General features: G+C 33.0%; 1 protein-coding gene across 2 annotated transcripts in view; it reads right to left on the bottom strand.

Moving 5' to 3' along the window:
- MNAT1 (MNAT1 component of CDK activating kinase) overlaps positions 1-12,300 on the bottom strand; it is a 246,654-nt gene that overhangs the window by 121,112 nt on the left and 113,242 nt on the right. For both annotated transcript variants that reach the window (XM_074290302.1, XM_074290301.1), the window contains exon 4: positions 401-504. In XM_074290302.1, the coding sequence (XP_074146403.1) occupies positions 401-504 (104 nt within the window). The remainder of the gene's footprint in view (positions 1-400; positions 505-12,300) is intronic.

Here is a 12,300-nt window from a genome sequence, read left to right as displayed (position 1 = left end):
AACAGGGCCTTTGTTTTTTTCATCCCCCTCTTGGGAGCTACATAAATGCCTGTGTCTGGAATTTTCTTTCCCTTTCAAATGAAAAAGCAACTATTCTAGCATAAAAATGAACAGAGATTTTCATGGCTGTTGTCCAAATGAAACTGTAGCACAGAATATATATGCTAGCAAAAGTAACGTTTAATACACAGATAAACTCATGAATTTAGGTTTTTAAAGAAGAAATATGTTAAAATTTTAACACCATCAACAAAAAAGCTTCTTTTCACCACTGTAATATGTCTTCTTTATCTGAACTAGACCTTAAACCAAAATATTAGTTGATTTTGCTGTTGAAAAGCTATTTAAATGGCATCAAATGCTATTAAAATAAAGGAAAACATAAAAGTTAGAAACTTACTAGTTTTAGCTTGTTTTTCTGAATGACATCTTTGTTTTCCTTTTGGTACAGCTCCATTTTCTTTTTGGTATTGTCCAAATCCACATTATTGGTCAAGTTAAAAACTGTATTAGGAGAAACCACAATTGCATGGGAACATATTAACATATATCTTGTGCTTGTGCAAATAAGCTTCATCAGAAATGACAAGTATTGCACCAACTTTTTAAAATTCCCTCAATTTCAAAGTGTTCTTTAACCATACAAAAATCAAATGGAGCCCATGTTGATTTTTATAATACTCATTGCTATTCTATAATTTTTAAAAAGTACATATTTTTAAGGTATGGGGTGGCTAGGCATAGTAGATAGGGCTCTGGGCCTGAAGTAAAGAAGAACTAAGTTCAAATGCAATTTCAGAAACAGCCTGTGTGACTCTTGCCAAGTCATTTAACACTGTTTGTTTCAGTTTCCTCATTTATAAAATGAGCTGGAGAAAAAATAGCAAACACACTTTTAATATCTTAGGCAAGAAAACCCGAAATAGGGTCTATGACTAGATATGACTAGAACATGACAGAACAATAATAAGAAAAAAAAGATTTCTCACTTACATTTAAATCTAGTTTAGTTTGGAACTCTGCTCAAAAAGTTATCAAACTGTGTATACCCTTTGACCCAGCAGTGTTATTACTGGGCTTATATCCCAAAGAGATCTTAAAGGGGGGAAAGGGATCTGTATGTAAAAGAATGTTTGTGGCAGCCCTCTTTGTAATGGCCAGAAACTGGAAACTGAATGGGTGTGCCCATCAATTGGAGAATGGCTAAATTTGTGGTATATGAATGTTATGGAATATTATTGTTCTGTAAGAAATGACCAACAGGATGATTTCAGAAAGGCCTGGAGAGACTTACATGAATTGATGCTAAGTGAAATGAACTGAACCAGGAGATCATGTATACATGGCAACAAGATTATACTATGATCAATTCTGATGGACATGGCTCTCTTCAACATTGAGATGATTCAAACCAATTTCAATTGTCCGATAATGAAGAGAGACATCTACACACAGAGTTAGGACTATGGGAACTAAGTGTGGACCACAACAAAGCATTCTCACTCTGTTGTTTGCTTGCATTTTCTTTTCTTTCTCATTTTTTCCTTCTTGATCAGATTTTTCTTGCACAGAAAAATAACTGTATAAATATGTATACATATATTGGATTTAACATATACTTTAACATATTGAACATGTATGGGACTACCTGCCATCTAGGGGATGAGGTGGGGGAAAGGAGGGCATAATTTGGAACAGAAGGCTTTGCAAGGGTCAGTGTTGAAAAATTACTTATGCATATGTTTTGTAAATAAAAAGCTTTAATAAAAACAAACAAATAAATAAATCAAGTTTGGGCCCTACTTAGGAGTTTTGCAGAGTCTATGCCATAAGTTGACTGGACATTGTAAAAAAAAATCTCATTTTTGCATTGTGCCCAATATACAGTAAATACATATTGATTGATAACAGAGGCTTAGGCTTGTGTTTTACATTTTCTTGAAAATGTCTTTGTGGCTGTGGTTATGTCTTATATATTATTGGCTAGAATGCTAGCCTTAGAGTCCGGAAGACCAAGTTCAAAAATGGTCAAAAAAAAGTTCCTTGTGTGACCCTAAACAAATCACAACCTGTATATCTGTTTCCTTAAATATAATAAAATAATTAGTAAGAGCACCTTCCTCTCAAGGTTGTAAGAATCAAATGAAAATATTTAAATATTGTGCCTCTTCTGAAAATTAAATTGCTACATGTTTATGTAAATTTGGCTAAAGTAGACATAGTAGATACCCATTTTTCTTTAATATTTTTCTTTATATTTTAAGAATATAGACATAGATATTTAAGTTAAGACGGAATAGGTTTTAGAAGTTGTGTAGTCTAACCCCTTCATTTTGCAAATGAGGAAACTGTGGCCCAGAGAGGAGGGTTAAATGATATGCCCATACTAACATAGGTGACCTGAGATTTTCCACACAAACCCTCTGACTATGAATTCAAATATAACTAAAGCAATTTCACTTCAATCCAGTAGTAATTTCGAGTGCTCTATTATAGGAAATACTGCCGTACATCTATTTTAAATTTCCTGGTAGGAAAGAGAAAAGGGATTTTTCAGAATGTCAGATATCAGAATAAAAAATTTAGTTTCTGGCTAATAGTGTAGTTTCTAGCCCAGGGCTGTTTCTCTCCAGTCTCCAGAACACCATTTCACCAAGTGTGTTTTATTTTGATTTTTCATTGTCTTAATCTTAACATCATTCCCTCAACTTACTATTTTCCTTTTACTTAAAGTTCTAATCTGAACATTAAAAAATCATTAAGATGATTATTAGAATAAATATTGTCTTGAAGTGGCTCAATTAAATTTTATAACTTCAAGAAATCAATTTTCATTCATTGAAAGCTTATTTAACCATCAGAACATGTTTCAGTGACTGTTCTTATCAAATTCTTTTGAGACTATAATCTGGCTCCATTTCATCCATTCATTTCCATTTATCCGCTCAAAAATAAGAATTTAAGATTTTAAACCCAAATTCTTAAACACTTTCCATTTTTATCATTTTTCAGGCTTAGACATCTTGAGAAGTGATGTAATCTTTTTACCTAGCCATAAGAGAGGTCACTGAATATGATTCTGATTTGTTGTTTTTGTTGTTTTATATGATATGATACAAACATGATTTTTACTTTTCAGAGGGAGTATTTCTTTTGTATTAAGAGTGTGAATCCTTTCCCCATGATGGTGATTCTCATACTTTTTGTTCTTAGAACCCTACACATATAAAATTATTGAGCAATAATCCCTTCAAAATCATTTATTTATGTGAATCACATCTACTGATGTTTACTTATTAGAAATTAAAACTTATTAGAATTATTATGAAAATACTTCTGTCCTTATGGATCCCCAGTTAGACCATGGCCAAATTTTGAGAACTAATATCTCATGGTGACCCTGTTCTGGATGTGTGTGTGTGTGTGTGTGTGTGTGTGTGTGTGTGCGCGTGTGTGTGTGTGTACACACATATGTATATATGCATAAGTATACAAAAATTGTTTTAGTCATTTTCAGGCATGTCTTTGTGATCCTATTTGGGATTTTCTTGGCAAAGATACTGCAGTGGTTTGCCATACTTTTTCAGTTCATATTACAGATGAAGAAACTGAGGCAAACATGTTTAAATGACTTGACTAGGGTCACACAGCTAATAAATGGCTTAGGTTGAACTCAGGTCTTCTTAATTCCAGGTCTTTCACTCTATCTACTGCTAGCTACCCCTAAGGGAAATGTTTACAGAATAAATACATAAATAATGTACATAATGTTCATATTATGGTTTTCTAAACTCAATATTTGACCTCTGGAACTGGTTTTCATTTGAGTTTGAAATCACTGTTTGAAGAACAAAGAGTATAAAGGAAAAGATAAAAGTTCTCTATTTGGTTTCTACAAAATCAACATTCTATCCTTACATCTAACACTATACTAATTAGTGTTGTAAACTTAAGCAAATTACTTTATCTCTCTGGGTCTTATTTTCATTTAAATTTAATATACAAGAATTTCTTAAGTGCCTACTACAAATGCAACATACTATAAACATTGCCACCACAAAGTTAAAAATTAAACAATCCCTCCCTGACCTTAAGGTACTTAACATTCTGCTCAATGAAGTTATCTATTAAGACTGGGAAAATTGAACAAGTTGTTCTCTACCAACTCTGTGAGTAAAATAATTCCACCAATATGTAATCAATAAGGATTTAGGAAGACACATACCTTACTTTGTTTTTTTCAATACATGATAAATATCTAAGCAACAACAACAACAAAAACAAACAAACAAACAAAAAAACACATACATACATTAAATCTGTAACTAAAGATTGTCAATCAGAATTACATTCTTTAAAAAGTAGAAATATCTGTTTTCAATATGGTCACCTTTAATTTTGAATACAATATTGACAATGAATATTTTATAATCATAGATAGATTAAAGGTAGCATAAAAATATCTACAGATTAACCTATATTACTAATTCAAAATACTTCAGCACTTCTAGGACTCATGATTTTTATGATAGTTTAAGTATTCTCTACACACACACACACACACACACACACACACACACACACACACACACACACACACATCTCAACCCCTCTACACTTTAATAGATGGTCTTCCTGAATTACCAACAGGGAGACTTCTTCAAACTTATTTAGGCCCATTCTTAAAAAATAGAGACTCTATAATTAGGCCTGTATAAAGTATGTTTCAGCATAAGGAGACTTTATAAGATCTTTAGTCTGTCAAGATAGAGATTGAAAAGTCAGGTTCCCTTCTAAGCCACAAATAAATTCAGAAAGTTGGAAAACTTTATAAAAAGATATATTTAACCATTTTTACAACTTTTAAAAATGTTTATGTAATTTGCTTGCATTAAAGAGTGATGAAGATTAAAGCTCAACTAAATAGACTATAATAAACGCATCATTTAGTCATTAATAATCCTACTGCTCATGACACTTAAATATGTTCATTCTATTTATTTAAAAGTATTATATTTTCAAAAGAATTAACAAAAATCCCAAATGTAAATAATTTCAACAAAAGTTCAAATGAACTTGATTAATTTTTACTTAAAGTTTTATGTTTATACACTGCACACCTTTACAACTGGAGGCTGTCCATTCTCCAATTGATAAATGGTCAAAGGATATGAACAGACAATTTTCAGATGATGAAATTGAAACTATTTCCACCAAATGAAAAAGTGTTCCAAATCATCATTGATCAGAAGAATGCAAATTAAGACAATTCTGAGATACCACATACACCTGTCAGATTGGCTAAGATGACAAGAAAAGATGATGACGAATGTTGGAGAGGATATGGGGAAACTGAGACCCTGATGCACTGTTGGTGGAGTTGTAAATGGATCCAACCATTCTGGAGAACAATTTGGAATTATGTTCAAAAAGTTGTCAAACTATGCATACCCTTTGATCCAGCAGTGTTGCTACTGGGCTTATATCCCAAAGAGATATTCAAGAAGTTAAAGGGACCTATATGTACAAAAATATTTGTGACAGCCCTTTTTGTAGTGGCTAGAAACTGGAAATTGAATAGTTGCTCATCAATTGGAGAATGGCTGAATAAATTGTAGTATATGAATGTTATGGAATATTATTGTTCTATAAGAAATGACCAGCACGATGAATACAGAGAGCCTTGGAGAAATCTCCATGAACTGATGCTAAGTGAAATGAGCAGAACCAGGAGATCATTATATACTTCAACAACAATACTATATGATGATCAATTCTGATGGATGTGGCTCTCTTCAACAATGAGAGGATCCAAATCAGTTCTAATTGATGTGTAATGAACAGAACCAGCTACACCCAGAGAAAGAACACTGGGAAATGAGTATGGACCACAATATAGCATTTACACTCTGTTATTGTTTGCTTGCATTTTGTTTTTTCTTTTCAGATTATGTTTACCTTCTTTCTAAATCCGATTTCTTGTGCAACAAGATAACTGTATAAATATGTATACATATATTGTATTTAACATATACTTTAAAATATTTAACATGTATGGAACTTCCTGCCATCTAGGGGAGGGGGTGGAGCGAAGGAGGGGAAAAGTTGGGAAAAAAGTTTTTGCAAGGGTCAATGTTGAAAAATTACCCATGCATATGTTTTGTCGAGAAAAAGCTACAATTAAAAAACAATAACAATAAAATAAATAAATAAATAAAGATAAAATAGAAGGAAAAAAGGACCAGAGGCTGTCAAAGCAATGCAGAAAGTCAATTACTTAAAATTTCTTCAAGTTTTTAAAAATCTCACTCTGGGGGTCATTAATTAATGACCAAATGTCCGCTACATTTTATGCCACTTGGCCTTAACTTCTCAGCTTTATTATCATTATCATAAAAGTTTTATAAATATATTACAAATATATTTATAAATTATAAATATCAATAGAAAAACTAATTCTTCTAAACTATGATTTGTCAGGCCTCTTTTGTTTAATAATCAATATCTTGAAATTTGCAGAACTACCACTGAGAACAATCACATGTGAATAACTGGCATAAAATCATATTTCCAATCTGAGCCCAATCCAAATAGCTGCACTTGAATGTCAACAGTTCTTTCTCCCTCCCTCCCTCCCTCCCTCCCTCCCTCCCTCCCTCCCTCCCTTCCTTCCTTCCTTCCTTCCTTCCTTCCTTTATCAGGATGAAAACTATTTGATCATTTGATAAGCACTTATGGCTTTCAAAATTAATATATTCCCAATTCTTTACAAATGGTTTTATAAAAATAAGAACTTTTCCCACAACAAATAACTCTTTCATGCACGCTACAGAGACTGCAATACTGCCTTAAACAGATAAACCAGATTCAAAATATTGTATATAAGAAAATAATAATAATTCCATCTTGTTCTAGAGAGTTCATGTTACCAAAGTTTTTTTCCTTTCTATTTAATAAAAAGAATCAATTTTAATGATTTCCTCACACAAGGACATGAATTTCTTTTCATGAAATAAAGAATAACCAACCACAAATGTTAGGATTACTAGGTGAGAACTCAGGTTGTTTGGATAGTGACAAGGTGAGAATTCAGGTTGGACAATTACAAGGTGAGAACTCAGGTTGACTTGATGGAAGGAGCAGGCTCATTGGCTGAGGTGGTTCTTCCCAGAAGCCCTTGCATTATCCCACGCCCATTCTCTGGGAGAATAAAAGAGAGGACTCCCAGAGATAGAAGAAGACTCTGCATTGCATCAGGCTTGACGGGGCTCTCTGCAGGAAGGGAAGTCACTTCTCTGGACAAGAGTTAACAGCAACTGCCTGGAGACAACGGTTCGTTACAGGAAGAAGAATCTGTCTGAGAGATTTGAGTAGAAGACACAGCAGATCTCTTCCCAGAGAGCGATCCGGCAGCTTCTGGAGACGACAGCTCGCTACACACAAATCTACTAATAAGCAAATTTTCCACATATAAGCAATAGTTATATGCACTGTGCTACACTGATAAATTTATCTGCATTTATTTTCTTCATAGGCTTCCATTTTATTAATAAGTATCAAATAACAAATATTGGGGGACAATTCTGGAAAGATGGTGAAGCTCTTCAGATTTCTCCCACAAATAGCACAAATTTGTTCCTCAGAGAAAACACAGCTTGGTGAAAAATCAAGACAATGGGCAGAACAGGGATCCTCCTGATATAACTCCAGAAAAGCTGAAGAAAGTCCTCAGGCTGAGATTAACCTGTCAGAAGTACAAACATCTCACCTCCAAGTTAGCTTTGCAAAAACATCAAATGGGGACCTCTCAGACTAACTAGGTGTGACTGGATTCTCAGCAGGAAACAGAGATTTTTACCTCCCCAACAATTTGTTAAGTGGGGGTTTGAGTTACCACCTCAACGAGATCCTTTGTGGATAACACACAGGAATATTATCAAATTCGAAACCCCCAGACCAAAGAGAAAAATTTTAAAGTAACAAGAAAAAATAATTCAAATATACTGGGGCTACAATTAGAATTACAAAAGACTTAGCAGTAGCTAAGACCGCAACTCTTGGAATCATCTACATAGACAAGCAAAAAGCCTAGACCTGTGGCCAAAAATACCATATACTGCAAAATTATCTATAATTTTAAATGAGAAAGAATAGACATTCAATGAACTTGCAGGTTTCCAGTACTTTCTATCAATTAAACCCGAACTTAACAGAAAATTCAACATATAAGAGAAAGATGGAACTCAACATGGACAAGCTGTTTAAACATAGACAAGTTGTTTATTTTTTTAACATGGGAAGTGTATACTTTATGTTTAAGATTTACATCAACAATAGGTTAACTCAAAGAAAAATTAACAGGTTAAAACAATAATCATTCTATACAAATGAGGTACAGAGAAAAAATTGACAGAAGCATTAGAGGGGAGAGGAGGGCTGGTAGTGCTGAACAGCAACTCACATCAGGAATGGATTTAATGGGCAACACTACACATATACCATGAAGGATATAAAAGCACTCTCCAAAATCTATAAAGAAATAAGGGGAGGGATGAGTGGATGGATAAGCAAAAGGTGAGGGAAGAAGAAAAGGGAGGGATCACTGGGTAGGAGGAGGTTAAATAATAGAAGTCAAGTTACAAAGCAGAATTTAATGAAAGTGTCAACAGAGATAGGAAAACATATGTGTGTGTGTGTGTGTGTGTGTGTGTGTGTGTGTGTGTGTGTGTGTCTGGGGTATGTATGTGCAAGTGTGTCTATTTATGTATATATCTACATATTTATATATAAATACATCCTTTTTTTAACTGTAGCCTGCTTGGGGATGAGAGGGATTAAAGAGGAAAAAAACAATAATGTAAAAAAGTTGTTCAGCAGAGAACAAAAGAATAATTTACAAGGAAGTAAAGAAAAGACGGACATTCATGAATATAATTTCTTCTACTAATATATATGTATGTGTATATACATATATAGAGATAAAGATATATTTGTGTGTGTGTGTGCGTGTGTGTGTGTATACACACAAAGAGAGAGAGAATTTAAATTCAATTGGTTAGATTATATTGGAATTTGTTATTATATATTTTGAATTCTCCCTGGTGTTCTGCTAGACATTTGACAATGTTCTTTTTTTGTTTCATTTTGTTTTGTATTACTTTTCTGTTTTTCTTTTCTCTTATTCTGTTTCTTCAAAATTAAAATATTAAAAGAAAATAACAAATGTTACTAAAATGATCAAATATTCAAAATAATAACAACTTATCTGAGCTGCAATTTTAAATTGCAAGTTTATTCAAGTCATGGAAGAATAACCACATTTCAAAAGTGCATTGACAAAAAAAAATGAATTTCATAATCATTTGATAACAATCCTTTAAAAATTTGTGTAACTTGTTTTTATATAGATACCTGTTATATCGGTACAGAGTAAAATTTATTTCACGAAAAAAATTAGTCTTTGATTACTAATCAAAACATGCTAATGGAGCAGCTAGTTGGCACAGTAGATAGAGTACTTGGCCTGAAGTCAGGAAGAGCTGAGTTTATTTATTTTTTTTATTAAAGCTTTTTATTTTCAAAACATATTCATAGATAATTTTTCAACATTGACCCTTACAAAACTTTGTGTACCAAATTTTCCCCTCCTTTCCTCCACCTTCTCCCCTAGATGGCAATACAAAATATGTTAAGTTAAAATATATATTAAATCCAATATATGTATACATATTTATACAATAATCTTGCTGCACAAGAAAAATCAGATCAAAAAGGAAAAAAATGACAAAGAAAAAATGCAAGCAAACAATAACAGAAAGAGTGAAAATGCTATGTTGTTGTCCACACTCAGTTCTTATAGTTTTCTCTCTAGATTTAGATGGCTCTCTTCATCACTGAACAATTGGAACTGGTCTGATTTATCTCACTGTTGGAAAGAAGCCTCAGACACTTTAACACTCTAATTGCATGAAGCTGGGCAAGGCACATAACCAGGATTGCCTAACAAAACAACGACAAACTTTCTAAGAGGTTAAAAACATATATTTAAATTTTTAAAAATATTGGTAATGTCTGTACTGTGTTTTCATGCTTTTTGCCCTTTATTTCACAATTTCTTTTTTTCTCCCCACTAAAGAATATCATGTTTTAATTCCATAAAAACTAATACATTAATTACTTTTAACAAAAACACAAGACAACCATCCACAGTGAACTTGGATAATAAATACAAAAGAAAGGTAGGGGCTAGATTTATGATTTGACTGGTTCAGGGAACCCTTTATTAAGGAAATTCCCATCACCAACATCATTCAGCATACCAATGCAGATCAGCACCTTTCTGCAACTCACAAGCTTAAAAGAGTTGCCTAGAGTACACAGCTTCTTAAACTTTTTTCCACTTGAAATAAACCCTTTTTCAGGAGAAAATGTTACACAACCCTAGGTATATGGATATGTAAAAGAGGTATACAAATGAAACATTTACGATAATAAATAATAACTTTGCAACCTTACATTCTGTTATATGACCCCATATGGGGGTCAACTAATTTAAGGACAGTTCTTTATCTTCTATGACAACTAACCTCTCTAAACACACACACACACACACACACACACACACACACACACACACACTTCTAAATTCAATTCAATTATAAAAACATTTGAAGCATCAAATGTGTTTGTGTTTGACTGAGGAGGGACAAAAAGAATGAACAGGTTAGACAAAAGACACTCCCATCTTAAGGAGCTTGTAGTCTAGAAGAAAGTTACAACATATACAGACAACTAATATACAAAATAATTGATGAACATGAGGAAAGGTAAAAAGTACTATATAAAATCTGAAGAAGAAAATTTGCTCTTTCCAGGGAACTAAGAAGAGGCTAATAGAACCTTGTGGAATTGGACTTTAAAAGTCTTCATTCAAGAAATTAGGCAGTAAAATGGAAGTGATAAGAAACAGTAGTTTGAAGGGCTAATAATAAAAATAACAGCAACAATAATGATAACAGAATTTAAATAGCACATCCTCACAAACAATCTTGGGGATAGGTGCTGCTGTTATCCCCATTTTTCTATAAGAAGAACCTAAAGCAAAAAGAGGTTAATTGACCCAGCAAGTTAATGTCTAAAGCTATATTTGAACTCAGATATTCCTGAAAATCAAACTCCAGCTCTCTATCCACTACAAAATTTTTGTTTCCATTTCATTAGGACTGTGGAGACCTTGGCATGTTCATAGTCAGAAGGGAAAAACCAGTGGAGTAGAAGAAATTAGTTTCAGAAAGTAATGAAATATTTGCTGGATCAAGGTCCTGATGAAAATAGGATCAAGAAAACAGTTAAGACTTGGAAGAAGAGGGGTAGCTAGGTGGTGCAGTGGATAAAACACCAGCCTTGAATTCAAGAGGACCCGAGTTCAAATCTGGTCTCAGACACTTAACACTTCCTAGCTGTGTGACCGCTGGGCAAGTCACTTAACCCCAGCCTCAGGAGGAAAAAAAAACAAACAAAAACTTGGAAGAAGAGGAAGGAATAAGCATTTATATAATATCTCAGGCACTATGCTAAGTTCTTTACAAATATGTTATTTTATTCTCACAAAATCCCTGTGAGATAAGTCTTATTATTATCCCCATTTTACAATTGAGGAAAATGAGGCAAATAGAAGTTAACAAACTTGCCAAATGGTCATACACTAGTAAATATTTAAGGTCAAATTTGGAGTCTTTCTCACTCCAAGGTCAGTATTCTATCCACTGACATGCCATGATATAAAAAAGTAGTCCCAAATGAAGAGTAGAGGCTATGAGTTTTCAAAGATAATGGTTACCAAAATGTTATGATTATATAGCTCATTAATAAAAAAAGTTTTTGAGCACATAGCCCTAAACATATACATTTATACTTATTTAAAAATCATATGCATGTACTACTGCACTACTATTTACAATATAAAACATACATGAAAGTAGAAATTAAATAGATAAGATAAAAAGGAATTGAACTATTTTTAAAGTTACAAAGAAAAAAGAGGGTCAAGACAAGGGTTTGGTGTTTTGGTTTTGTTTTAGCTTATAGGGAAATCTAACAGAAAAGGACCAGATTAAATAGCGCACATAAGGAGTGTAATGTTAGCAAATACTAGCTAGACATTTTCTTTAAACAGAGGAAAAAGACAGAGATGTGACAATCTTAAGAAGTTCTGATCAATGACCAGCAACTAATTACTTCATTCTTCTTAATGAAGTAGTAGATTAAATCATCTACCCAAAGTGCAGGAATGTGAACACT

The sequence above is a fragment of the Sminthopsis crassicaudata genome, chromosome 2, assembly GCF_048593235.1.
Source record: "Sminthopsis crassicaudata isolate SCR6 chromosome 2, ASM4859323v1, whole genome shotgun sequence".
In the NCBI taxonomy this organism is placed as follows: Eukaryota; Metazoa; Chordata; class Mammalia; order Dasyuromorphia; family Dasyuridae; genus Sminthopsis; species Sminthopsis crassicaudata.
This window is presented reverse-complemented; position numbering and strand designations above follow the sequence as displayed.